This window comes from Acomys russatus, chromosome 22, assembly GCF_903995435.1.
Source record: "Acomys russatus chromosome 22, mAcoRus1.1, whole genome shotgun sequence".
Lineage (NCBI taxonomy): Eukaryota > Metazoa > Chordata > Mammalia > Rodentia > Muridae > Acomys > Acomys russatus.
Window position 1 is genome coordinate 55333700 of NC_067158.1, and position 25198 is coordinate 55358897.

Sequence of the window (25198 nt, forward strand, 5' to 3'; positions counted from 1 at the left end):
TGTTCTAGTCTTTCTTTCCTTGTCCCTTTCTCTGTCCCTACTAGTTCTTCGCTCACAAAATTAGCTTTTCAAAGCCGACAACTTGATACCACACGGGCACTCTAAGCAGCCAGTGCACCCGCATGGCATGCTGGCCACATCAAATTGGGGCCCTTGTGATTTCTCACCGCCTAGTGAAGCAGGAAGTGCGGCCCTGAAAATCACTTCCTCCAGGCGTGGTGGCGCACACCTTTAATGCCAGCACTCAGAAGGCAGAGGCAGGTGGATCTCTGTGAGTTTGAAGCCAGCCTATCTACAGAGTGAGTCCAGGACAGCCATGAGCACACAGAGAAACCCTGTCTTAGAAAGGAAGGAAGGAAGGAAGGAAGGAAGGAAGGAAGAAAATAAATCACTTCCTCTAAGATCCTCCTGCCTCTTTGCTCAGGTGGCTACACAAATCTAGCTGTGTGACATTTTTACTTGCAAGGTCTTAATTATAAAGAATTATACTTCCCCTGAACTCCTAGGCTGCCCTTAAGTGTTTCTCCCTGTATCTTTATTCATCTTTCTGTCCCACTTAGCCCATAGTGTCGCATGAAACTCAGTGCACAAGAACAGCCCCACCAACACAGCTCAAATCACAGCCCAGCAATTGTAAGTGAGGAAGGAGTGGCCAGCGTCCCCCTTCCTCAGCAGCAGCGTGGATCTCACGAACGTGCATGCGCATTCCTTCCAGATAGATTTACTAATTTTGTTCCAAAAAGACAAAAATGAACAAAAAACCAAGCATGGTATTCATAACACCCACACTTGGGAGGCAGAGCAAGGAGGAAGACAAAGTTTGAGGCCAACCTGGGTGTCATAGTGAGAACTCGCCTCAAAACAAGTAAGCGAAGGTGACAGTCGGAGGACCCTTGTGCCCTTTTTGGCTGTGACTTTGTTTCAAGCTAAAATGTCTTTGACTGCGCCTCCTGCTAGCTTTTCATAACTGTGGGCTCCTTTGCCATGTTACAGGAAAGGCCCTCGAGAGAACTTCCGAGCTGGGCCCCTGTCCCCCTGTTCTCCTACCCCTGCCAGCCAGTCACCAAGCAGGTACAAGAGGTCAGCAAGCCTTTACGAGGCTGTTTTGTGCCCTCCCCCCCCCCTCGCCGCACTTAATGGGTATAATTTTGGCCAGATGAGCGCTCACTCACCAGGTGACGCTGAGAGGCTTGTCATCTGCATCCCTTTGTCATGCACGCAGAGCGGGGAGGAGTCAGGGAAACATCTCCATCTGCCTGTACTGTTCACCTGCCTGGGGTAGAAAAAGCGAGATGTGTGGTGCTGGCTGGCCCGTGGCCGTTAGGATTTAATGACATTTTGTGGACCTGTAATCTAATAATAAAGTTCACCAGACAGTTGCTGGGCTCCTGAACCAGCGTCTCTGCCTCCAGGATTCTCAACCTCGAGAGGGCAATGGGCTGCCGGCTCCTCCGCAGAACCAGGGAAAGGCTAGGAAAACAAAACCTCATCCTCCTCCTTGAACCCTCCCTAGGTCTCTAACCATGGCTCTGGACTTTAGTCGGTCCCCATGCTGTCTTTAAACCCTGCCTAAGTGCCCATCTATCACAGGCACATGCGGCTGAGGACTCGGTGGTTTTCACTGATAGATTTCTTTTCATGGTTAGATAAAGGGAAATCTTAATCTACAGGGTTTGATGAGGTCACATCTTCCTCCTCTCAATGTCTGTCCGTCTGTCTCCTCTGTCTGCTTTGTACCACTGTGGCTCTCAGATGACAATGCACGTTTGTAAATTTCCCCTAGAGCTTTGCAGCAGCAGGCATAGTGGGGAGCCAGCCGATCTGGTAGCTGAAGGCTGCCGTAAGAGGACAGTCCTGTGGTGGCAGTGGGTGGTTGACTCAGCCCTCTCACCTGGTGTGACCTGCTGAGTTTAGCTCCAGTCTGTGGGTGGACAGTGTCCAGGCCTGTGGGTGGAGGAAGGAGGTGGGTTCAGCCCCAGGAGTTTGTAATATAGCAGAAAACAAGTGCCTGTCCAGCAGACTCTGTGTCTGTCTGGCCAGCCCTCTCCTTTTGTAGGTAGAAGCACTTGACAGCACACCATGAACTCAGGGTGAAGCAGGAATCCTCTCTGAGGCCTCAGAGAGACACCCTCTCTCCTGTTACAATGGACTCTTTGTAAAAGGAAATGCCCTAGTAGGGCAATGGAAACTGCTTATATCGGCTGGTTTTGTGTGTCAATTTGACACAAGCTAGAGTCATCAGAGAGGAAGGCGCCTCAGCTGAGGAGATGCCTCCATGAGATCCAACTATAAGGCATTTCTCAGTTAGTGATCAATGGGGGAGGGCCCAGCCCATGGTGGGTGGAGCCATCCCTGGGCTGCTGGTCCTGGATTCTATAAGAAGACAGGCCAAGCAAGTCAGAAGATGCAAGCCAGTCAGCAGCACCCTTCCAGGGCCTCTGTATCAGTTCCTGCCCTGTTTGGGCTCCTGTCCTGACTTCCTCCAGTGATGGACTGTGATCTGGAAGTGTAGGACAGATAAACACTTTCCTCCCCCAATTTGCTTTTGGTCATGGTGTTTTGTCACAGCAATAGAAACTTTGTGTCTTGAGTCACCTCAGGTGCCACAGACACAGCAGATTGAGCACCACACGGAAGCCCGTCCCCTTCAGCACAGGCCTCTGCTTCATTGTGTATTCATTGTCAGTTCTGTGTGTATTGCTCATTTTAGTCATGGTCTATTAAAAGCCCACATTTCCATGTTTGCGTGAGGTTGCCTGTTCTGCGGGCCAAGGTTCTCACTGTCTTTTTCCTTTTTTATTTCTTCGACCCAGATCTGTAAGCGGGAAGAAGCTGTGCTCCTCCTGTGGGCTAGCCTTGGGAAAAGGTGCCGCGATGACCATTGAGACCTTGAATCTCTACTTTCACATCCAGTGTTTCAGGGTATGTACATGGCACAGTGGTACCTACACGGCGCAGTGGTACCTACACGGCGCAGTGGTAGCTACACAGCACTGTCCTGTCCAAGCTGGCATCAGGCTGTGGGTCTTCTGCAGTGAGAAATCCCTCCTGTAACCTCACAACCTCCCCCCACGTGGGACAGACAGATATGTGGGTCACATCCGGCTTTACGGCTACAGTTCTCCAACCTTGAGTCGCCCTGGGAAGAAAAAATATCCTTCTAGAAGAAGGAAAATGGATCCATGCAGTTTCTTTCCTAATGCTTTCTGCTGCTAAAAGCAGACACTGGAACAAGAAGTTGAGTCTGGATGCTGGGAGATGTGGCGCTTCCGAGTCTTGTGGGCCTACGGGTGTATTCAAAGTATCTTTGCTGTTCTTAAAATCTCGTGATTATGTGTGAGCGTGCGTGCATGATGGGGTTTTAAATGTTGCTCTAATAGAGTATTTTCTTCCCAGTAAGAGGCAGTGGCTAGCTGTAAGATTTCAGTTCTCACAGCAAATGTGTCTGTGACCTCAGGATGACGGCTTCCTCTGAGATGCTCACGGCTTATCTGCCCTGTATTAAGTCAGTTGATTTGCTGTTGTAGCTCCTTGGTGTTTTGTTTTGTTGTTTGAAACAAGGTCTCACTATGCAGCGGAGGCTGGCCTCAAGCGCCTCCCAGTCCTTTGCTTTAGTGTCCTACTGCTGAGATTGCTAGCTGCACAACCACACCGAGGCTGCGAGTCACCTTAGCTGAAGAGTCCTGGGTAGCCCTTCCTTAGTCTTTGTCGCTTTTCCTTTCTACCTGATAGAGTAGGTACCAATAAACATTGTAGATGGACTGCACAGTGCAGAATTGGAGGCCTAGCTTCTGTCACCAGCTCTCCTGCCACACAGGGGCGGTTATACTCGCTTTGCTGTCAGATGAGTGAATCATACACCAACATATCAAAAGTCTCTCCTTCTCCTCATGAGCACCTAACCAGTGAATATAATTGGTTTTGAGGCCAAGCCTTCTACCTCTGAATCTGAGTCGTCGTTTTCTCTGCACGACGCTAATACATTTTCTTTTCCTGTTTGGATTCTGTCCTCTTTCCCGCTGGTAGCTCCCTTGGCTGTAACACCAATTTGTATGGGATTAAGACAACTCACTTTAATCCCTGATCTAAGAGACAGTCAATGAAGTTCACAAATCAGACCAAACCCAGTGAAATGCAGTTCCCACCGTTTGCTTGATGTGCCCCGTGACCCAGCTAGTCTTATACAGCACAAATCAGAGGCTGAGCCTGATCATCTGGAGCGGGCTAGCACCTGGACGCCCCCCCCCCCCCAGTGCTTTGCCTCCTACATTTCCCTTCTGCTCTGAGGCCACACAGCTAATAAGGGTTCCACGCCACTCATGTGGAAATATACAAAGGCACGTACGTGGTCCTTAGTAACTCTATGGCAGATGTCCTGGAGAGCCTTGAGACTATTGGTAGTCATGTTCCCAGTGATAACCCATTGGCCGCATGTTTGTTTAAAACCAGTAGGGTGCAATCTGCTGGAAACGGCCCTCCTATCTAGACTGAAAACTTACGCGTTTACTTATAACAGTTGAGCAGGCGCTCAAGCCAAGGCGCTCAAGCCACTGCATTGTCACGTAACAGCTTCTCAACCCCAGGGCAAATCAGTGAGCATCTCTCAACCTTAGCATAAAATGTTCAGATGCTCAAAATATATTTTTACTTTTGCCATAAACTGGCTTAAGGTGCCATATCTAACCTGGGACAGATGCTCAGCGAACGTGGAGATTGTGGAAGAATCCCTAGGTGGTTCATATGAGCAATGTCTTAATTACCATCCCATTGCTGGGAAGGGACACCATGACCAAGGCAACTCTTTTACAAAAGAAAGTGTTTGACTTAGGGCTCAGGGTTCCAGAGGGTATTTGAGTCCATGATTATCGTGGCGGGAAATCAGAGAGGTGTGGAGCTGGAGCTGCTATTGAGAACGTGACATCTGGGACCACAGGCAGCAGGCTCAGCAAAAGACCGGGGCTGCCATGGGCTTTTGAAACCCCGAAGCCCACCTCTAGCGACACGCCTCCTCCAGCAAGGCCACGCCTCCTTATCCTTCCCAGACAGTTCACCAAGCAAACAAGCCACCGCAACCTGTCGCCAGCGTGTCGCACACTCCTCAATTCCCTATCATAACTTCGGTCCCTTCTCTCTCATAGTGTGGCATCTGCAAAGGGCAGCTCGGAGATGCAGTGAGCGGGACAGACGTTAGGATTCGCAACGGTCTCCTAAACTGCACTGACTGCTACATGCGATCCAGAAGTAAGTATGGAGAGGATGCCCCTCCCCTGTCTTCTGTGGGACTTGGTGCATGAATTCGGGTATTTTCCTGTCCTCATTTGACATCCCTACCCGTGAAAAAAGGGATCCACTCGCAGCATGGAGGTCATAGAGACGGAAAGCCGACAGCCAGGTGCTTCTCAGGAAGTTCCTGCTCCTATAGAACGAGACTTACCCAGGGGTGCATGAGCACATCGTGGGATACATAACGTAGGGCAGGCTTGAGACAACCCTGGCTGAGCTCACCGCAGGCACCCTGTTGAGTCAGAGGAGAGGTTTGGGTCTGTGCCTGTCTGCCCAGGGCCAGCAGCTGCTGGAATGTGAGAGTGGCTGCCCACCCTGCTACGGCAGTGCCCCTCAGGGGTTTCATTGAAGAATATGGTTTTGTTCTTAAATAAACTTGAAATTCCACTAAGAGACAAAATTATGGCGCACACCTGCTTCTCTGCCCCTGCCAGCAACCTCCAGACCTTTGCATTAAAATCTTTAAAACTGTCTAGCTGTGGGACGGGCCTTCTGGGTTTCCCAATCAAGGAGGTGCATGTTTTATGTAGAGCCACCAGGGGGCGCTGCCGTCAAACTGTTCAAGCAGTTTGAAACTGGCTGGTAGCAGCGCCTTTTAATGCAAGTCACCAGTTACACTAAAGGTTTGGAGTCTGAAATTCAAAAATATTGTTTGTTAAAGTAAATGAAAAATTGTATCACTGGCTTCTAGCTTGGAGAATAAGAATAAAAAAATTGTTTTCATTTGTAGCTACATACTCAGTGCATTAGAGGTATGATACAGAGCAATATATGCCTGTTAATAAAACGAGGTGAAACAAAATAGCAAATGCAGGTTATTTGGATTGTTGCTAAAGCTCTGAAGCCATACAGTTACAATTGAGCTATCATCAAATTACACATGGCATTAATTGTTAAAGCTTGTATCATATGTGAGTGCGCCTCATAAATACACATGCCTAAGTACACACATGCATGCATACATGTGTCATGTCTAATAGTTGTATTTTATTTAAGCTGGGCTTTTGTGTGTTTTGTTTTTGTGTTTTAGGAAGAGAAAACAAACCCCTTTCCTCCCAGGTTTTAAAGTGACTCCCCCCCCCCCCCCCCATTCTAAAATCACACCTTGTTCTCAGCCTCAGCAAGCGGCTGTGCGGGAAACATAGGCCAGCAGGGGGCGCTGTTAGGATAGGGCTGAGGCAGCTACAGAAAGGCCTGTGGGTCTGAATTTCTTTGATAACTGGGCATGCTCAAAAGACGCCAACAAGCCCAAACTGCACCCCCTGGGAGACAGCGGCCTGCTTCCATCCAGTCTTTTCGGAAGTTGGTGATTTGTTGCAGTTTCCTTTGGAGTTAGGATTCTGGCTGTAGGCTGGGAACTTCTGTTACGTATGCAGACGTAAAGGGCAGTCACTGTTTTCACTTCCAGCTAAAGACAAGAGCCAGAGAGTTCCTGGAACAGTTCTTGTATGATTTTTTTTTCTTGTTTGTGATAGATTATTTTTCCTTTTATTAGCACATATTCACTGCACCAAATGCTGAGTTTCTTTATGCTGTTTTTTTATACATGTAGATCTATACCTTCATCATTTTGCATACACACACGGGTGGGGAGCCATTATCTTTTCTCGATAAGGAATATTTTATGTGTGTTTTTTCAGAACGTTAAGAAATACTAAGGAGAAGACAAAAGGGCCCGATTGGTCCTCTGCTCACTCTGTAAATATACAAAAAAATAGACAAGTAAATAAATGTCAGGGTTCTAGAAGGCTAGACGTTCTGAACTGCTCAGAAGCTTACGAAATTGGAATCAGAATCTCTCTGAGGTCATCCCTTTCCTGTGATCTCTCTGCGGCAGGGGCGTGTTTGTATACTATGCACTCGCTTGCACATGAGGTGCATGTGTGTTGGCCTTCACTTCACAGAGTGATTGAGCTCTGTGCGGAGTTTTCATTATAGCTACGTTAACTTAATACCTCGTCAGCATCGCCTTGTTCTCTCTCCTGGGTGGACACCGCGGTTGTTTCCAGTTTTTGATTAGTGTTTGTCAAGTACGTGTGTGTGCATGTGTGTGTGCATGTGTGTGTGCATGTGTGTGTGTCTGGATGAAGATGTGACATCATCTCTAGTGGGTAGATGCTGAGCGGGGACAGTCCTGTATTAAAAGGCGTAAGCTTTTCACAATGTCAGACATCTCAGATGCGTGATTATTGTCCAAAAGCAAATGAGTCCTCCCTGCAGAGTGCACGGGTGAGCTGCTTCTTCTCTGCTGATTGCAAGTGTGCAGATCCTCAGTAGGGCTGTCGGTACAGCTCTGGGAAGAGTGCTTGACCAGTGTGCATGAGAACCACAGGTCCACCTGAGCGTAAAAAGGAAAACCTCACTTGCATTGCTTAGATATGTGTATGTGCATCGGGGCTAGAGGTCAGCAGTAGGTGTCTTCTGCAGTCACACTTTGCTGTGTTTGTTTGTTTTTGTTTTTCGAGACAGGGTTTCTCTGTGTAGCCCTGGCTGTCCTGGACTCACTTTGTAGACCAGGCTGGCCTTGGACTCACAGAGATCCACCTGCCTCTGCCTCTGCCTCCCGAGAGCTGGGATTAAAGGCGTGTGCCACCACTGCTGGGCCTCACTGTATTTTTTGCAACTGGGCCCCTCATTGCAACGCGAGTCCATTGCTTCAGCTAGCGTCATTGGCCAGCAGACTCGCAGATGCACCCGCCTTCATCTGCTCCCCAGTGTTGTAGTTACAGGTGTGCACTACCACGTCTGGCTTCTATGCAGGCACTGCAGATCCAAACTCAGGGCTTCATAATTCTGTGCATTAGCAACTGAGGCTTCTCCTTAGCCCCAAGATGTGGGTCTGTCCCCCCCCCCCGCCCCCAGACATGGTTTCTCTGTGTAGCCCTGGCTGTCCTGGACTCATTTTGTAGACCAGGCTGGCCTCGAACTCAGAGATCTTCCTGCCACTGCCTCCTTGAGTGCAGGGATTACAGCCGTGCTAAGATGTGTATTTTTAATTCTGAGTTTGCACCTCTTTCCACATGTTTTTTTCTCCATTTTTGTTTGTTTTTCTGTCATGTGTTCTCTGTCCCCCATCCTTCTGGTTGGGGCCTAATCTGCTGAAATGCTTTGCAAGTTAAAGACATTTTCTAGTGTTATCTTTGCTGTATTATTGTTTTTTTCTGATTTATGATTTATTTTTCTTCAAAGTAAATATATAAACCTTTTTGCCTTTTTGGAATCCTGGGCCTTAAGTATTTCAGGTTGAATTTCACTCAGGGAAAGCAACACTTTCTATTCCAATGGTATAAATAATACTAGCTGAAAGTTATCCTAAACTTGCTTTCAGTTTGTAAACGTGTGATCGCCAGGAGCATATTTGGAGATAAAAATTAGGCAGACATCAGGCGAGTTAGCCAATAATGTGAATATGACTGAGTGGTCAGTCTTTTCCAGCTGGTATGAAATGCTGGCTTTCTCATGAGCTCCCATGTGTGTGAGTGTCTGGATATGGGGTTGTGTTTTTAATGTACTCAGTTTTCCATTACTGTGTGGTTTTAATTGCTGCAGCTTCGTCATATGTTGTAAGGTTGGCTAGTAATAGCCACACATTCTCCAGTTTCTTTCTTTCTTTTTCCCCAAAGGTTTTTTTTTTTTTTTTTTAAACTCTTTCCATGTTTGTTTTCTTTCAGACAAATGTTAGTGTCATTTTAGGCTAATTTTAAGTAAACACCTGACAAAGAGAGCGTCCAGGGTGTATTAGGTCACTCTTTTTCTTCTTTGTCGCTTAAGAAATAAATGCACTCAAAAATGGCATGGCATGGTAGAAGTCATTTGGCTGAAGAGCTTATAAACCTGATGGTTGACTGTGCCCCAGATGCACGTGGCAGGAGAAGAGATAGCTGAAAGGCGACTTTTTTTTTTCTTTTTAAAATTTTTGCTTTGAACTGAGAAGAAAGTAGATTGATGGAAAGTACAGTTTGCATCAGAGGCATTCCAATGAAGCACAAGTCACTTTCTTCTGTGGAGTGATAAAAACCTGAATATTTAATCCTTTTTTCCCTCCAAGTAACTAGTTACATTTAAATGAATTTTTTTTCCTGTTGGAGGGAAAGTGGCATAAAGTATATTCAAATGCAAGTCCTAAAAGCCACGTAAGGAGTTTTTAGGCTCATATGTAAATGAGAGTGTGAGTGCAAAGCAAATTACCCGTCAGGATTCGAGCCATCACATGTTTAACTAGTGCCATTTGCGTGCCATGGCGTTTGTACGTGGCCTTCTGTTCTGTCATTCGCTCTGGTGAAATGCACTTAGTGCAAACTCCCCCGGGGGTCTTCTCCAATGTGTCCGCCTCCTCATGACTGTAGTGCCTAAAGTGAAGGCAAGACCTCCTCACCTCCTGACAGCCTCAGCAAGACCTGCAAACTTAACCCTTCTTAGAGTGGGTGACACAATAGAATACAAGATGTTCAATGAAGTGTTTCGGGTTTGAATTCCACGTAGGCCGTCAACTTTTGTTGTTTTGATTTTTTTGGTTTTGGTTTTGTTTGATATGTTTGTGTGCAAGTTCAAGTGTGTGTGGAAGCCAGGGTTGGTGACCTTGGTTGTCGCTCTTTAGGTGCTGTCCAGCGTGTGTGTGTGTGGTGGTGTGTGTGGGTGGGTGGGTGTGTGTGTGGGTGTGTGTGGGTACACATGCGCGCGCGTGTGCCAGCCTGCCTATCTGAGCCTGAAACAAGCCCGGGAGCCCCAGAAATCTGCCAGTCTCTGTTTCCCCAGTGCTGAAGTTTCAGGACTGTGCCATCACCACACCTTACTCACATGGCGTCTAAGGGTCTGTCTGGGCTAGCTCCTTTGCCCCGTTTTGTATGGTGGCGGTGGCGGCTTGTTCTGAGATAGTCAAACTAAGACAGTCACACTCACACTGTAGCACAGATTGGCCTCCAAACCACTGTGTAGCCAAGGCTGGACTTGAACTTCTGACTCTGCTGTTTCCACCTCCCAAGTGCTGAGATTACAGGCGTGCACCAGATGAACAATAAGTTTTCATATTTGGATTTCAGATATATAATCATTTTTCAACATATGCATGTTCCAGATATTGCGTGCTCGAGATTTAGCACAAGTGTATCCCAAATACCACATGGGATATACTTATGCATTTAAAGTGCATAGTTATCCGGAAGTCAGATTTACTAGGTGCTCTGAAGTTTTACTTAATCAGTTTAGCAGTTGGGTTTTTAGATCCTTTCGATTCCTCCAGTTTCAATGGACTGATTCATTGACTTAAGACCTCAGGAGGAAAAAAAATTTCTCTTCTTGCTTATGATGTTCCAAAGGACAAATCAGAAAACTCGGCGGGGGGGTGGGGTGGGCAGGGGGTTGGGGGGAGTCATTTGGTTTAGAGGAAATCCAGCTGCCTCACTTAGGGAGTAAAGCATGGGTCCCACAAACACGCCTGGCTAGGTGGGTCTGAGGAGCTCATGGCTCTGCGGTCTAACCCAGGCCCATGTGGTGCTCCACAGCCCAGAGCTGCTCCTGAAAGCATCGGGGTGGGCCAGGACAGCCCTTCCTGTGGGGAAGAGACTTGTGCTTGGTAACTGCTAACTTGAGAGGTTTGGAAACACGCAGGAAGAGACGACACACTGACCAACCCAAATTTCTGTTTTCCTCACCACAGGCGCTGGCCAGCCTACAACACTGTGATGGGGCCGTGAGCCCCAGGATCACCGAGCGTTTCTTTATTAAGGGTGTCCCTTGGCAACTGCTTAATTAAAGCCCAAGCTCAGGGGCTTGTCAGCCTTCATCTAATTTCTGGAAGACCCTCCTACAAGGTGGTATCTGCTCTTTTGTATTGTAGCACAATGTTTGTGCTTCTCCTGGTTTGGGGTGGGGGGGTCTGCTTTTTTTTTCTTCTGCATTTGCACAGTGTATACAAAAGGATATTGCATTGTAGTGATCCTGAACAGTTAAACAGTTTTAGCATGGGCAGAAAGGCTTATGGTTGAAAAGGTGTTACTCTCTTGTTTGGGAAATAGCAAAAGGGTGCAATAAACTTGTTGTGTTTTAGTATTTCTAGAAATTAAACCTGTTATGTTTACAGAAGTAAGCTGAAAGAAGTGCGGGACATGCCAACTTAAGACAGGAGCATAAAGTGAATGCATTTCAGAAAAAAAAAAAAAAAAACCCTATAGACACCCCTGCAGGCTCTGACTCTGAACTATAACTTGGTTTTTGATGCAAAGACACTAGTCTGATAATATGTACTGTACTCCCGAAAACATTTGTGTTACTCACCTTTGGGGACAGAAGTCCTACCAATAAATTATCACACTGTTAGCACTAGATTTTTGTGTACCCTGGAAGTCATGTCATTAATATAGGCGGGTCCATCAAATGAAGATAACCCTTACAATGTCGCTAGATTTCCGTTCAGCAACATGACTCGAGGGTAGAAAGAAGCAGGAGGGAGATGGGTCAGCCATCGTTTTCAAACTCACTACAAAGTCTATGAGAAGGTAGGATCTACAAGGATGATGTGGCAGTGGCAGCCTTGCTTGCTTTCTGCAAGCCTTGGGCTAGGGGTTGTTAGTGAAGGGGCCGGATACGAGGGTGAGGCTATTAGGGCATCAAGGACAGTTCATTTTCAGGGATGAGCGCATCTCGTCTTTGCCTGCAAGATCTCAGCCTGACGCCCAAGTATCCAAAGGAAAGCATTAGGACGATCCTAACAGAACCAGGATGGCAGGACGTGACAAGCCCGCAATGCAACCTGATCTGTCAGTGGCAGCAACAGGAGGCGGACCATCCCTGGCCACGTCCACGGACCCTGCGCATGCGCATGCGTACCTTCCTTCTCCCAGAGGCAGCACCACCTTCTTCACTGTCTAGGATTCTGGACCTGGCTCACGGAGTTAGGGAGGGATGCCTGCAGAGACCCAGTGTGTTCTCTGCCCCGTGTGATAAGTTCAGCCGGACACAAAGGAGTGAAGTGCTAAGCCAGCAGGACTTAGCTCTTCTGGGCTGTTCTCCTTAAGACTGGGGAAAGGGGGAACTATTTATTCTGCCTTAAAAGGATGGCAACTAAGAGAAGGTGGCGTTAGGCGAATGTGGACTGTGGGTACACTCCTAGTAGGCTAATGTAGCATAGAAAGAGAGCAAGTAGTTTTTTTTTTTTCTGTTATGTAAGCAATAATTTTCCCCGTGTCTTACAGAGTATGGCTAGCAATTATTTATTTCCATGCTAGACGGTTCTTTGCATGTGGGTCCCCTTATAGGTGCAGGCATCTCCTTGGCCACTGGAGGTACATTGGCCACTTTGTCATTTGGACGAGCTGTTACTGGATTGAAATTCACACACCATTTTCATTTAAAAAAAAATTGTGCCTTAGAAAATGCAAAGCTGTTGCACATAGCAATGAGCGGCAAATCCAGAACACCAAGGGAGGCGAAGTCACTTCCTAGCTCCCACGGCTTCTCCCGAAGGTGTTTGCCGCTTTACAAGGAAAAAAAAAAAAAATGAATAAAAGATTTTAAAATACAAATAAAAAAAAGGAAAAATTTAAAAAGAAAAAGTTTTGAAAATGTACAGATGAAGTCCAATATTTTGATGAAGCACCTGCATGTTTTATTAACTATTTTAATAATGTGGATGTTTACACTTTGCATGATACTAACGGAGTGCTTTATGAGAAACAATGCACACAACATGTACAGTACGGTCATTCATAGGTGACTTTTATAGGACACTTCCTACATGTGCGAGGCCATCCATTAGGTCAGGAGCACACGAGCACTGCACACGCGTCTTGTTTCACAAAGCCATTTGCACACACTTGTCAGTGAGCCTCGTTGCACACGCCTGGAAGGGAGACTGCAGTCGGGAGAGAGAAAGGCCCCAAGTGCAGGACGTGCTTTCCCGTAAGGAACACTCGTCCCCAGCCCGGAGTAATCTCCAACATCTTCCAAATTCTAATTGCCAACTGTTTCTATTTCTATTTGATTTATATTTCATTTAGAGCCAGCTACATGGCAGCTTCAGCAGACTAGATTTTGTCATTTTCCAATGCAGCATAAGAGACTATGATCTATTTCTCTCCAAATAATCTCTGAGACCCCAGGGTAAACAACACCCCGTTGCGTGGAGCCATAATGTAAATGTGTTTGTTTAAAAAGCAGATGCGGCAAGTGAGTGATTTATTGTTTGTGGGGGATTGTAGCTGACACTCTCCTCTCAGACTCCCAACAGCTTCTTTCCCAAGTACACAAATGGGTGACTCTGTTTCTCCCTAGCAAACCTTCATGTCCTCCTTTCTGTGTAAGTGTGTCACTAACCTGATACATATTCTAATTACCTGTACACGGTGTAAGATTCGGTGAGCCGAAATGATTCGCCTTTCAATGTGAGTCCATCCAAAAGATGTCCCTGCGCTGCGTGGGCCATGCTCTGTATCACAGTTACACTAACTTTCATTCACAATATTTATTCTAAAATGCCTCTGAGAAATAGTTTAAAACATTAAAATTGAAAAGTTGTCTAAAATGCAACAGCTTTTTATAGTAAATGTACATTTATAAATAAAATACTCAAATTCACTTGGTATTGCTTTTTTATTTCTGGAGGGGTGGGATAATTCTTTCTTGGGGAGCAGAGATTCCTATGGCTCTTTGCTCGGGCCTACATCGTCAACTGATGGTAGAAATGTGCATTCAAGGTCATCTACCTATGAAAAATCATGCCTACCAGCTGGTTGCATGGGTTGCTGTGGAATTGCCTCACCAGGGAAAGTTTTAACTCCTTGAAATTAGACACACAAGTGGCCAAGAGATCATTCAGGTGCCATGGATGCTTCTAGAAACAACCAAGTAGTGGTCAGTGTTCAGCACTGGCCAGGACAAAACAGCGCTAGCCCATTGAATCCAGTACATGCTACCACTTGCCCCTTCACTTCCTCAATGCTCCCCCACTCACTGTACACACCGCTGGCGTCACACAGGGCCTTTCCCTCATGCCCAGAGATTGGACCAGAGTAGATGCTGTGAGACAGTGACCCCCTGCTGGCACTGCCCGCTCTTTCTAAAGCTCTTGTGTACCTTGCCTTGTACTCAGCCCCGTGTTTGTAGGGGGTGGTAACAGCAAGTGGATCCCTTGAAACTTTCTATTGCTTTAGGGTGCGATATTCTACTTGCTACTTACGTTGGTGTGTGTGGTTCTGCTTTTGCAAAGTTGGGTGGGCAGTTAAGTTAGTTGTTGATGCCGTTTCTAAAAACAAGTCTGTGCTTTTCCATTAGAAGAGGAGTGTTCATAGTTACCAGAGAAACAACACAATTGCTGGGCCTGGAGGATGGCTCCGAAGTTAAGAGTGGGCGCTGTGCTTGCAGAGAACCCAAGTCCAGTTCCCAGGACCCATGTCTGGCAGGTCACAACTGTAAGTCTAGTTCTAGGTGGTCTGATGCCCTCTTCTGACCTCTGCAAGCACCTGCACTCTTACGCATGTACCCACACAGAGCACACACCTAGGTAAAAATAAGGAGTGCTGAGAGTGGTATTGGGGAGGGGGAGAATGGAAAGACTCAGAGGGTTAAGGAGACCCACAAGGAGACCATCAAGGCCAGCAGATCTAGACCCAGCAGATCTAGACCCCGCCCAAGCTCTCACACCAACCAAGAATGATGCATGCAGCAAGCCTAGGTCCTCTGTTCAGATCTGGCCAATGGACAGTTGTCGGGGACAGGGACTGCTTTTTTAAGGTAAGAATGCAAAAACATGGGCCGGGTGTGGTGGTGCACGCCTTTAATCCCAGCACTCAGGAGGCAGAGGCAGGTGGATCACTGTGAGTTCGAGGTCAGCCTGGTCTACAAAATGAGTCCAGGACAGTCAAGGCTACACAGAGAAACCCTGTCTCAAAAAAACAAAACAAAAACAAACAAACAAACAAACAAACAAAAGAATGCAAAAACACCCTCTAACATCATGCTGTGCAGAGTTACAGAACCCAAGAGCCAACAGAATGGTTCAGTGGGCAGAAGCACTGGCTGCTGACACTGACGACCTGAGTTCAATCCCTGGGACCCACACAATGGAAGATGTATTGTCTACAGAAATGCACCATGGCATGCATGCATATGTACACACATTCCTACATGCACACACATGTACTCACATGCTTACATGCACAAAATAAATGTTTAGAAACAGGGTTTTCTATCTAAAAGTATGGGGCTCAAATTTTTAAATATGTTACATATATAATCTTATATGTTACATAGGTGTGTACATACATGCACATAATTTTGTTCTTGGTAAGTTAGTTTGCAACCTACAACTGTCTTCTCTTTGCTTTATTGGCTGATACCAATTAGCTGTAATATGAATACCTCATTAATTTTGACAAATTTGCAAATTGTCTCTATTTCAGGGTGCTTCGGGTCACACAGAGAAAGGAGCTAACAGGCTCCTGTCATCAAAGTCCTAACATATTTGCAGAGCTTCCTAGTATGTTTCAGGGATTGCTACTTTCTGAGCACCGTGTTTGGGGTCAAGATTAATGTACTTTGCCCCGAAATAGTTTCATACTTGCCTATGAAGAAACAAGACTTTTTTTTTTCCTACCTGAAATCTGTTTGGCATTATTTTAGCAGCTATAGTGTTTTGGGTGTTATTTCTAAGATAGCATTTCTGGCATGTTCCAAGACAGCTGTATGCCTCCCTGTGTTTTATAGGTGAGAAGCTGGGTCTAAGAGGAGTCAGTGATGTGTCTCAGGAAAGCCTAATGTTTGACAGAATTGTGTGTTCCACCAGCTCTTCCCCAATCAAGGTTGATGAGGATAAATTCCTGTTCAACTGTTCCAGATTCCCAGGATCTGGGAGCATCACTTGAGACCCACTAGGCAGGCCCGTGGGCATTGCTGGAATGGGTAGAATTTTATCTATACCCATGTGCATGAACACTGGGGAGGGGTTGTGTGTGTCTGTGTATGTGTGTGTGCGTGCATGTGTGTGTGTGTGTGTGTGTTCAAGCGAATACATGCCTTTTTGAACCAGTCTTTTCATGTAATCCACACTGCTCTCAAACTTTAAATCTTTTCTGCTTCTGCCTCCCAAGTGCTGGGATTCAAAGTGCGGCCACTCATGGCCAGAACGCTTTGCTTATTGTAAACTTACACTAACACATGTTAAATTGAACTCAGCCCACTGTGGGCTGGGCCTCCCACATCCCTCACTAATTAAGAAATGCCCACAGACTTGCTTACAGGCCAATCAGTTAAAAATCCCCTCTTCTCAGGTATGCCTAGGCTTGTGTAAAGTTGACAAAAGCCAACTAGCATAGCCCTTGAGATTTGATTTTCTTACTCTGGGCGTTGGGGGTGGGGAGTAGAGACCAGCTCTCCTAATGGCAGGTCTCAGCTACATAGATGCGTGCTGCGATAGAAGTTGGGACGCGGCAGGGTCAGGCCCCAACTCCTCGGTAGCCCCTCCCGACGCACAGCACCTCCCCCACCAGCTCCATGAGCTGGAAATCGCCAGCCCCGACTCAGAAGTAAATCGGATGGAAGATCCCCAGTTACAGGAGTAACTCCATTGTGGCAGAAAGCTGGAATGTTTCTCAGTGTTCACCAGCCAGAAAGAGACTTGTTTCAAGATGCTTTTGGGGTTTAGAGCATGTTGGCAGAGAGAGACTTGTCAGACAATCCCTTGCAAGTCCCGTGAACACCCATCTGGCTTTGGAACCTATGACTATAATTCCACTTGTAGCTGGCTTAGGTGGAAGGATCACTCTTAAGAGCAGGTTCTTTTAAGATTTACTTATGTATGAGTGCTCTTTCTGCAAGGACACATGCAGGCCAGAAGAGGGCGCCAGATCACATTACAAATGGTTGTGAACCACCATGCTGGGACTTGAGCTCAGGACCCCGGGATGAGCAGACAGTGCTCTTAACCCCTGAGCCATCTCTCCAAGGCGGGTCTAGAAGCTTGGTCTTGTCTTGTTTATATTACAGCACTCTAGGGACCAAATGGGATTTTTGGTAAGAAAAGAATGCCTTTCCTGAGATGGTCCACAGAAGTTCAGCAAATCGCGGGAGAGATTGTCACAATGAATAGTGAAGCCGCTGTGAAGGCAATAATAGGACGTGCGTTGTCAAACCAAACGTATTTAGTGCGGCAAAGAATGAAAGTCAGGAATGGCCAAACAAACAACACCGTAATGTATGGCAGTCATCAGAAGTCAGCGCCACACAAGAAACAGTTGACTAATGCCATTTCTTCTACAGTAATGTCAACTCCACATGGGACAATCCCCAAATGCTTTTTAAAAATCAAAATAAGAAAGGGTGGAATATATTTAAACATAAACCTCAGAGAAATTTAAGTAGAATATTAAAACTAATGGAAAACTAGAAGAAAATATTCTCAGCAAATGTGATAGGTGGTTGCTATCAGTAATGCGGGAGACATATATTAAATTTTTTAAGAATCTCATAAAAATATATATAAATGACTAAGACATAAAAATATTGTAATGCTTATTATTAGTGATCAAAACAAGTGCAAATTCAAGTAACATTTAAAGGTCTGGGGAGATGGCTCAGCATTAAGAGCACTAGGCCCGCTTGCAGAAGAACCTGGGTTTGGTTCCCAGCCCCCACATGATAGTTTACAACTGTCCGCAACTCCAGTTGCAGGAGACCTGACACCCTCTTCTGGCCTCTGAGAGCACCAGGTATGCAAGGGGTGCATAGACATACATGCAGGTAAAACACACATAAAAATAAATATTAACAACAGTTAAGGCAGAATCCCCCCAGACAGGAGATCATTTTATTATATTAAGAGCTTATATATTGCAAAATGAAAATGGGGAGTGGGAGTGACAAACAGAAGATATTGTTGCACATATAATTAGCAAGAATTTAGAATCAAAAATATATCAAGAATTCTGAAATACCAATTAGATGTCAAGAAGCCTAAAGTATCTATTAAAGGCATAAACAGTTAATAGAGAAAGACTAAAGACTGGGTATTTTATAGAAAATATTCACCCTGGTGGCACTCAGAGGAAGGATAGCCAGTTTCCAAGAAGAGACTCGATATTCTAAGAGCATATATAGGGGGAGGAGGTCTCCCTCAGTCACAGACATAGGGGAGGGGAGAAGGGGGGAAGTGGGAGGGAGGGAAGAATGGGAGGAAACAGGGGAAGGCCTAACAATCGAGATGTAATATGAATAAATAAAATTAAAAAAGAAAGAAAGAAAGCACTGTGAAAAAAAAGAAAAGAAAAGAAAATATTCAACACACACACACACACTCTCTGTCACTAGAAAGGAAGTACAAATTATAACCGGTAAAAGTATCGTTTTATTCCATTTTAAAAAAATTGTAATGGTGCTGTGCATTGAACCAGGGCTATGGCCACATTGGGCAATCGCTCCAGTACTGAGCCATGTCACCAACCACAGTGCCATTTTATACCCATCAGACTGGGGAAAAGTCAAGGCCTTGATGAAGCCAGATGTGACTGAGGCATAAAGTGACAAGCCCTGACTGCTGATGGAAACACTTAGTAAAAGACAGCCCTGGTGACACATTCCTTTAACCTCAGCACTCAAGGGGCAGAGGCAGGTGGACTGCTGTGAGCTTGAGTTCTAGGCCAGTCATGCTACATATTGAGACCCAGAGAGAGAGAGAGAGAGAGAGAGAGAGAGAGAGAGAGAGAGAGAGAGAAAGGGAGAAATATTGGCAGATAACCTGATGGCATTGGTTGACATAAAGGTTTCTCATCTGAGCCAGGCATAGTGGCGCACGCCTTCAATCCCTGCACCTGGGTGGATCTCTGTGAGTTCAAGGCCAGCCTGGTCTACAAAGCGAGTCTAGGACACCCAGGGCTACACAGAGAAACCTTGCCTTGAAAAACCAAAAAAAAAAAAGGCTTCCCGTCTGGACCCATGCTTCAGCCTGCACTCAAGAGACGCTGTCATGTCAACCCAGGTGTGCACATGTTCAACAATGTCCTCATAGAACTAGTTACATACAATTATGAGGTGAAAAACATGAAAAAACGAGTGACGAGCAGATCGTACACATTCGGATGCATCAGGAAAACCAAGGGGCTACAACAAGGTGGCACCAATGATATCCACACATTTTGTGGGGTACAAGACATCATCGATGTGACACCCAGAGACAAGAGGACAAAGTGCTGTCGTCTCCAGAGACCCACAGCACAGGCTGGGGAAAAGCAGGGGAAGGGCTTGAGCCGGGAGGACGGGAATGCTACAAAGGGCTGACCCCTTCACTGCCATTTTATTTTTTATTTTTTCACATTTACTTTATTATGAGTGCCTTCAGGGACCAGATAGCGCAGGGCATGAAACCCTGTCACAAAATAAATTAGATAAAATACGATAGCATGCCACACAGTGTTCTTAAGAGGATAATGCATTTTAAGTAGGGTACATTCTAGTTTATAGGAAAATGTTGGCCATTTATATTAAGATTGCTGTCTATTAATATATATGTATGTGTATGTTAAAAAAGATATTTACATTTTAATTTCATGTGTATGGGCATTTGCCTGTATGTACGTCTGGCACCACATGGTGCAGGGAGGTGGAAAGCAGCCAGGACTCGCAGCCACTGAGCCATCCGTCCGTCACTCTGGCTCCTAGTACTTACAAGTTATCAATGTAAACAAAACAAAACAAAACAAAAAGCTCCTCAACTTCTGTCCATGTTGCTCAATAGGATCACTAGACTAGGTCCTTTGAGGGAGTATGCCCCAAAATAAATCCTGGTATGCAGTACTGAGCACACCAAGAGCTCAGAAGTATGCTCTGAACACTGCCAAACAAACATGTGCCAGCTTAAAAAGGAAGAAAACAGAGAAATAGAAACCCCAATACTTCCGAGTGGGATTGTGGCTGGCTCACTGCTAACCGCACACTTTGGTGTTTTACCCATTGTGGCTCTGTCTACAACAGTCGTAAGATGGAGAGGAAGCGCTGCCCTATATCCACGCAGAGCCGGACAGCCTGCGGGAGCCGGTTAGATCCTCAGAGTCTACAATGGAGGCTTCAGTGAGGCCGTACTGACCTGAGCCCAGGCCTCGCAGAGCCTCGCCGTCCACCCTTTGGCCGTGAGGCTGCACGCAGGCCTGTGAGTTCCAGCGGCCATTCCTTACTGTACGCAGAGTTCCATCCCACGGGCCAGAACAGAACTACATCTTAACGACATCTTAACGTGAACTTGGAGCCACGAGCCCGTGATTGAAATGCTTCATTAAAGCGTGGCTATCAGCTGTCTAAAGCCTTCTTCGTCCCGACTTTCTGAGGTAGTTGTGACCCCCAGTGTATTTGGATAGCAAGAAGCGCCATAAGTTGGAAAGGGTTAAAGGTGAGTGCAACGTGAGCCCTCCCCACTCAAACAGACAACGAGGAAGATGAATTGAAACCAGGATCTGCTGTCCCGGGAAAGGCTAGCCTTCTGGCCTTTTTTCCTTTCTGCTACTTTTTAAAAAAGGGTTTCGAGCTTTCCTTAATGGATCTCACCGTTGAAAAGAATCCTAGGGGCATCCAATAACACAGGCTGACAAAGGGCAAGCAGGTAATTGACTTACAGAAGGCATGGTGGTGTGACAGGAAGGAGAGGCGCGTTTCCCAGTGTGCATTGCGGTATGCTCTGCGGACCCGGCTTCAGGAGAAGAGTTCCACGGCCAATGTGTGTCCAAACATGGCGTAGTCTTTTCCTCGGGGCTACATAAAGCGTTTTAAAAGATGTTCTGTGTACGTCTGCTCAGTCCTGGTTTTCCAAAGCTATCTGTCTCGTCAAGATACACTCGCTATTCCAGACTTTGCTCACCGCCTTCTAGTACTTGGGTTCCACGAGCTATACTTTGGAAATGATACACATTCAACACATTTGAAAAAGTACTCCGATTCTTCGGTAATGGGCACTCATGTTTTGAAGTTCTTTTTCTTCCTTTCTCTTGCTTTTCTCTTTTCTTTCTTCCTTTCTCTCTTTTCTCTCTTTCTTTCTTTTTCTCTTCATTCACTTTACATCCTCGTCATAGCACCCCCATACCTCCTCTTCTCCCAGTTCCACCCTGCCTCCCTCACCCCCTCCCTCTTCCTCTATTCGGAAAAGAGGAAGTCCACCGTCTCATCCACCCCAGTGTATCAAGTCACACCAGGACTGAGCACGTCCTCTTCCCCTGTGGCCTTGCAAGTCAGTCACATCAGGAGAAAGTGATCAAAAAGCTGGGAACCGAGTCCATGGCAAGACAGCCCCGCTCCCATTACTAGGGACCCACATGTCGACCAAGCTGCCCGTCAGCTACATCTGTGTAGGGGGCCTGGGTCCAGTCCATGCATGGCCCTTGCTTGGCGCTCCAGTCCCAGAAAGCCGCTCTGGGCCCTGGTTAGTTGGCTCTGTTGGTCTTCTTGTGGAGTTCTTGTCACCTCCAGGTGCTTTTCTCCTCCCACCCCCCCACTTTTCCACTATACTCCCCAAGATGTGCGCAATGTTTGGCTGTGAGTCTCAGCATCTGTTTTGAGCCGCTGCTGGGTGGAGCCTTCAGAGGACAGCTATGCTACGCTCCTGTCTGCAAGCATAGCAGGGTATTGTTAATAGTCTCAGGGGTTGGCTCTCTCCTATGGGGTGGGTGTTGAGTTGGGCCAGGCATTGTGGTTTGGGCTAGGCATTGGTTGGCCATTCCCTCAATCTCTGCTCCATCTTTATCCCTGCATATCTTGTAGGTAGGGTAAATTTTGGGTTAAAGTTTCTGTAGGTGGGTTGGTGTTCCTCCCTCTACTAAACTTGTCTAGTCAGGGGGAGTCCTCTTCAGTCACTATGGCCCCTGCTTCTAGGAGTCTCAGCTAGAGTCCCCCTCATCTCCTCCCAGGAGCCTACCCTAACTTAGGTCTCCAGCTTGTCACAGAGATGCCCATGCCCACAGTTTCTCTTTCCTCTACAGGCCTTGTGTTCACCCATCCCTACTCTCCCCAGGCCTGATCTCCACCCTCATCTCTCTTCGTGTTCCCTCTCCTACCTAGTTGCCTCTCCTCAACCACTACCTCTGTCTATTCTATTCCCCTTCTGAGTGAGATTTAAGCATGTTTTGAAATTCTTGGGCCATTTTTAATTCTGGGTTCCCAGCCACACAATTCTCAACAGTAAGCCCAGCTTGGAAACTTCTCTCTGAAAGTAGGAAAATAGGATGGGGAGGCTCTGTAAATATGGAACAGGCAGCTGTAGGACGAGAGAGGGGCTGGACTGGATCAGACCGCTGGATTCAAGCCCAAGAGCTCCCACGTCCAATGGGGTGGGCGCCATCACAACCAACAAGATAAACCAGTTCTTGCCTAACTCCCTAGCTGATTTTGGCAAAAATAAAAACAGGTAAGACACTATCTTTTGCTTTAGTGAACTAATTTGTTAAAGCATTTAGTAACTTGAACAAAATCATGATAGTCCCTAACTTCGGTGCCCTTGCTCTTCATCGTCTGCTGGAAAGTTGAAGGATTTTCTGACTCTGCTTTGGACTGCTATGCGATGTGAAGTCCTCTGAGACATGGGATGCATAACATGGAAGAGGAGGCTCTGTGTGTGAGCAGTTTCAGAAATCACATTTCCTCGGATGCTTGTCAGAACAGGGCCCCAGGAAAAGCACTGGGGTTCCTAAAAGCTTTAGAGTTGCTCTTCTACCATTCACCACCACCTGTGGTTGAAAGAAGTACAAAAATAGGGAAGTTTGACTTTACTGTCTCTATGACTGTTTATGGTGGGTGCCTGACGCAGCCCACACGGACCATGTTGTCAGGTGGGATTAGCAGCCCCCTTGGCTCCAGGGCTGGGCTTAGACTGCAACAGTCCATCAAGAGAGCCCCTCTCTCCACATCCTCGCCAACATGTGGTGTCATTTGAGTTTTTGATCTTAGCCATTCTGATGGGTGTAAGATGGAATCTCAGTGTCGTTTTGATTTGCATTTCTCTGATGACTAATGAGGACGAGCATTTCTTTAAGTGTTTCTCGGCCATTTGATATTCCTCTGTTGAGAATTCTCTGTTAAGTTCCAAGCCCCATTTCGCAATTGGGTTGTTTGGTTTTGTGGTGTTTAATTTCTTGAGTTCTTTATATATTTTGGATATTAAACCTTTGTCAGATGAAGGGTTGGTGAAGATCTTTTCCCATTCTGTAGGCTGTCATTTTGTTCTGTTGACAGTGTCTCCTGCCTTACAGAAGCTTCTCAGCCTCATGAGGTCCCATTTATTAATTGTTGACATTAAGGCCTGGGCTGTTGGTGTACTGTTCAGGAAGTTGTTTTCTGTGCCTGTGTGTCCCAGGCTCTTCCCCACTTTTTCCTCTAACTGAATTAATGTCTCTGGTTTTAAGTTGAGGTCTTTAATCCACTTGGACTTGAGTTTTGCGCATGGTGACAAATAAGGGTCTAATTGCATTTTTCTACATGTAGACATCCAGTTAGACCAGCACCATTTGTTGAAGATGCTATCCTTTTTCCATTGAATAGATTTGGCTTCTTTGTCAAAAATCAAGTGAGCAAATGTGTGTGGATTCATCTCTGGGTCTTCGATTCGATTCCATTGATCCACCAGTCTATTGCTTTGCCAGTACCATGCTGTTTTAATTGCTGTTGCTCTGTAGTACAGCTTGAGATCAGGTATAGAGATTCCTCCAGAGGATCTTTTGTTGTATAGGATTGTTTTTGCTATTCTGGGTTTATGACAGGCAGATCTGGATCCTGGGGTCCTCCTCAAACTAAGGCACCAGCCAAGGAGAATATAGGCAGTAAGCTTCGAACCCCTACCAAGACCTAGTCGACGAACATGATACTCTCCACCATTGAGTGGAGAGTGAGATCTGACTCTCACATGAACTCTGGTGCCCCTTTTCTGACCATGTCCCCCGGATGGGGAGACCTGGTGGCACTCAGAGGAAGGATAGCTAGTTACCAAGAAGAGACTTGATATTCTGAGAGCATATATAGGGGGAGGAGGTCTCCCTCAGTCACAGACATAAGGGAGAGGAGAAGGGGAGAAATGGGAGGAAGGGAAGAATGGGAGGAAACAGGGGAAGGGCTAACAATCAAGTTGTAATATGAATAAATTAATAAAATAAATAAATAAATAAATAAATGAGAGCCCCGCCCCTTCACCATTCACACTGGCTTGAGTGGCCAGGCTTTAAATCAGTAGGCTCTCAACTCACTGATTTAAAGATGAGAGAGAAGCTTGCAGGTCTGCTTATACTGAGCCTCAAGGGGCTGACAAAGACAGGAGGATGAAGAAAACAAAAGTGCCCTGGGCACTGCTGAGGCACTAAATCCATGCTGTGCTTCCTAAAGCCTAGACATTCCTTTATTGTTTATCTCAATGTTGGCCGGTGTGTGTGTGTGTGTGTGTGTGTGTGTGTGTGTGTGTGTGTGTGTGTGTGTGTGTGTGACTTGCAAGGAACAGCTTCTTAAAGGAGGCAGAAGTTAGAGTATGGCTCAGACAGACAAGCACATTAGGATCATCATAGCTGTTTATGATTCTACCTTTAGTAGTTCCCAGATTTGAGCTTTGAATTTATATATGATTGAGTTCAAATCTTTGTTGTTGTTGTTGTTTTGCCTTGTTTTTGTCAAGACAGGGTTTCTCTGTGTTGCCTTGGCTGTCCTGGACTCGCTGTGTAGACCAGGCTGGCCTCGAACTCACAATGATCCACCTGCCTCTGCCTCCCGAGTGCAGTTTTCCTCCTAGTGCCCTTCCTACTGTTGATACTACTGGTTTGTAGTTTATTCTCCTCTATCCTTCTTAACAGAGGGCCCTGACAGTGTTCTGTTAGAGGGCAATAAAAACAAGGGGGGAATCTCAGAGTCGGTTTGATTTGCATTTCCCCGATGACTAAAGATGTTGAGCATATCTTTAAGTGTTTCTCAGCCT

At 46.2% G+C, this 25198-nt stretch overlaps 1 protein-coding gene across 1 annotated transcript in view; it reads left to right on the forward strand.

Annotated features, from left to right (window-relative positions):
- Limch1 (LIM and calponin homology domains 1) overlaps positions 1-11153 on the forward strand; it is a 326098-nt gene extending 314945 nt beyond the window's left edge. Inside the window, exons 25-27 of the mRNA XM_051165075.1 lie at positions 2814-2922; positions 5139-5241; positions 10940-11153. Coding sequence (XP_051021032.1) covers positions 2814-2922; positions 5139-5241; positions 10940-10965 — 238 coding nt within the window. The 3' untranslated portion in view covers positions 10966-11153. The remainder of the gene's footprint in view (positions 1-2813; positions 2923-5138; positions 5242-10939) is intronic.
- Positions 11154-25198: the final 14045 nt, after the last annotated feature.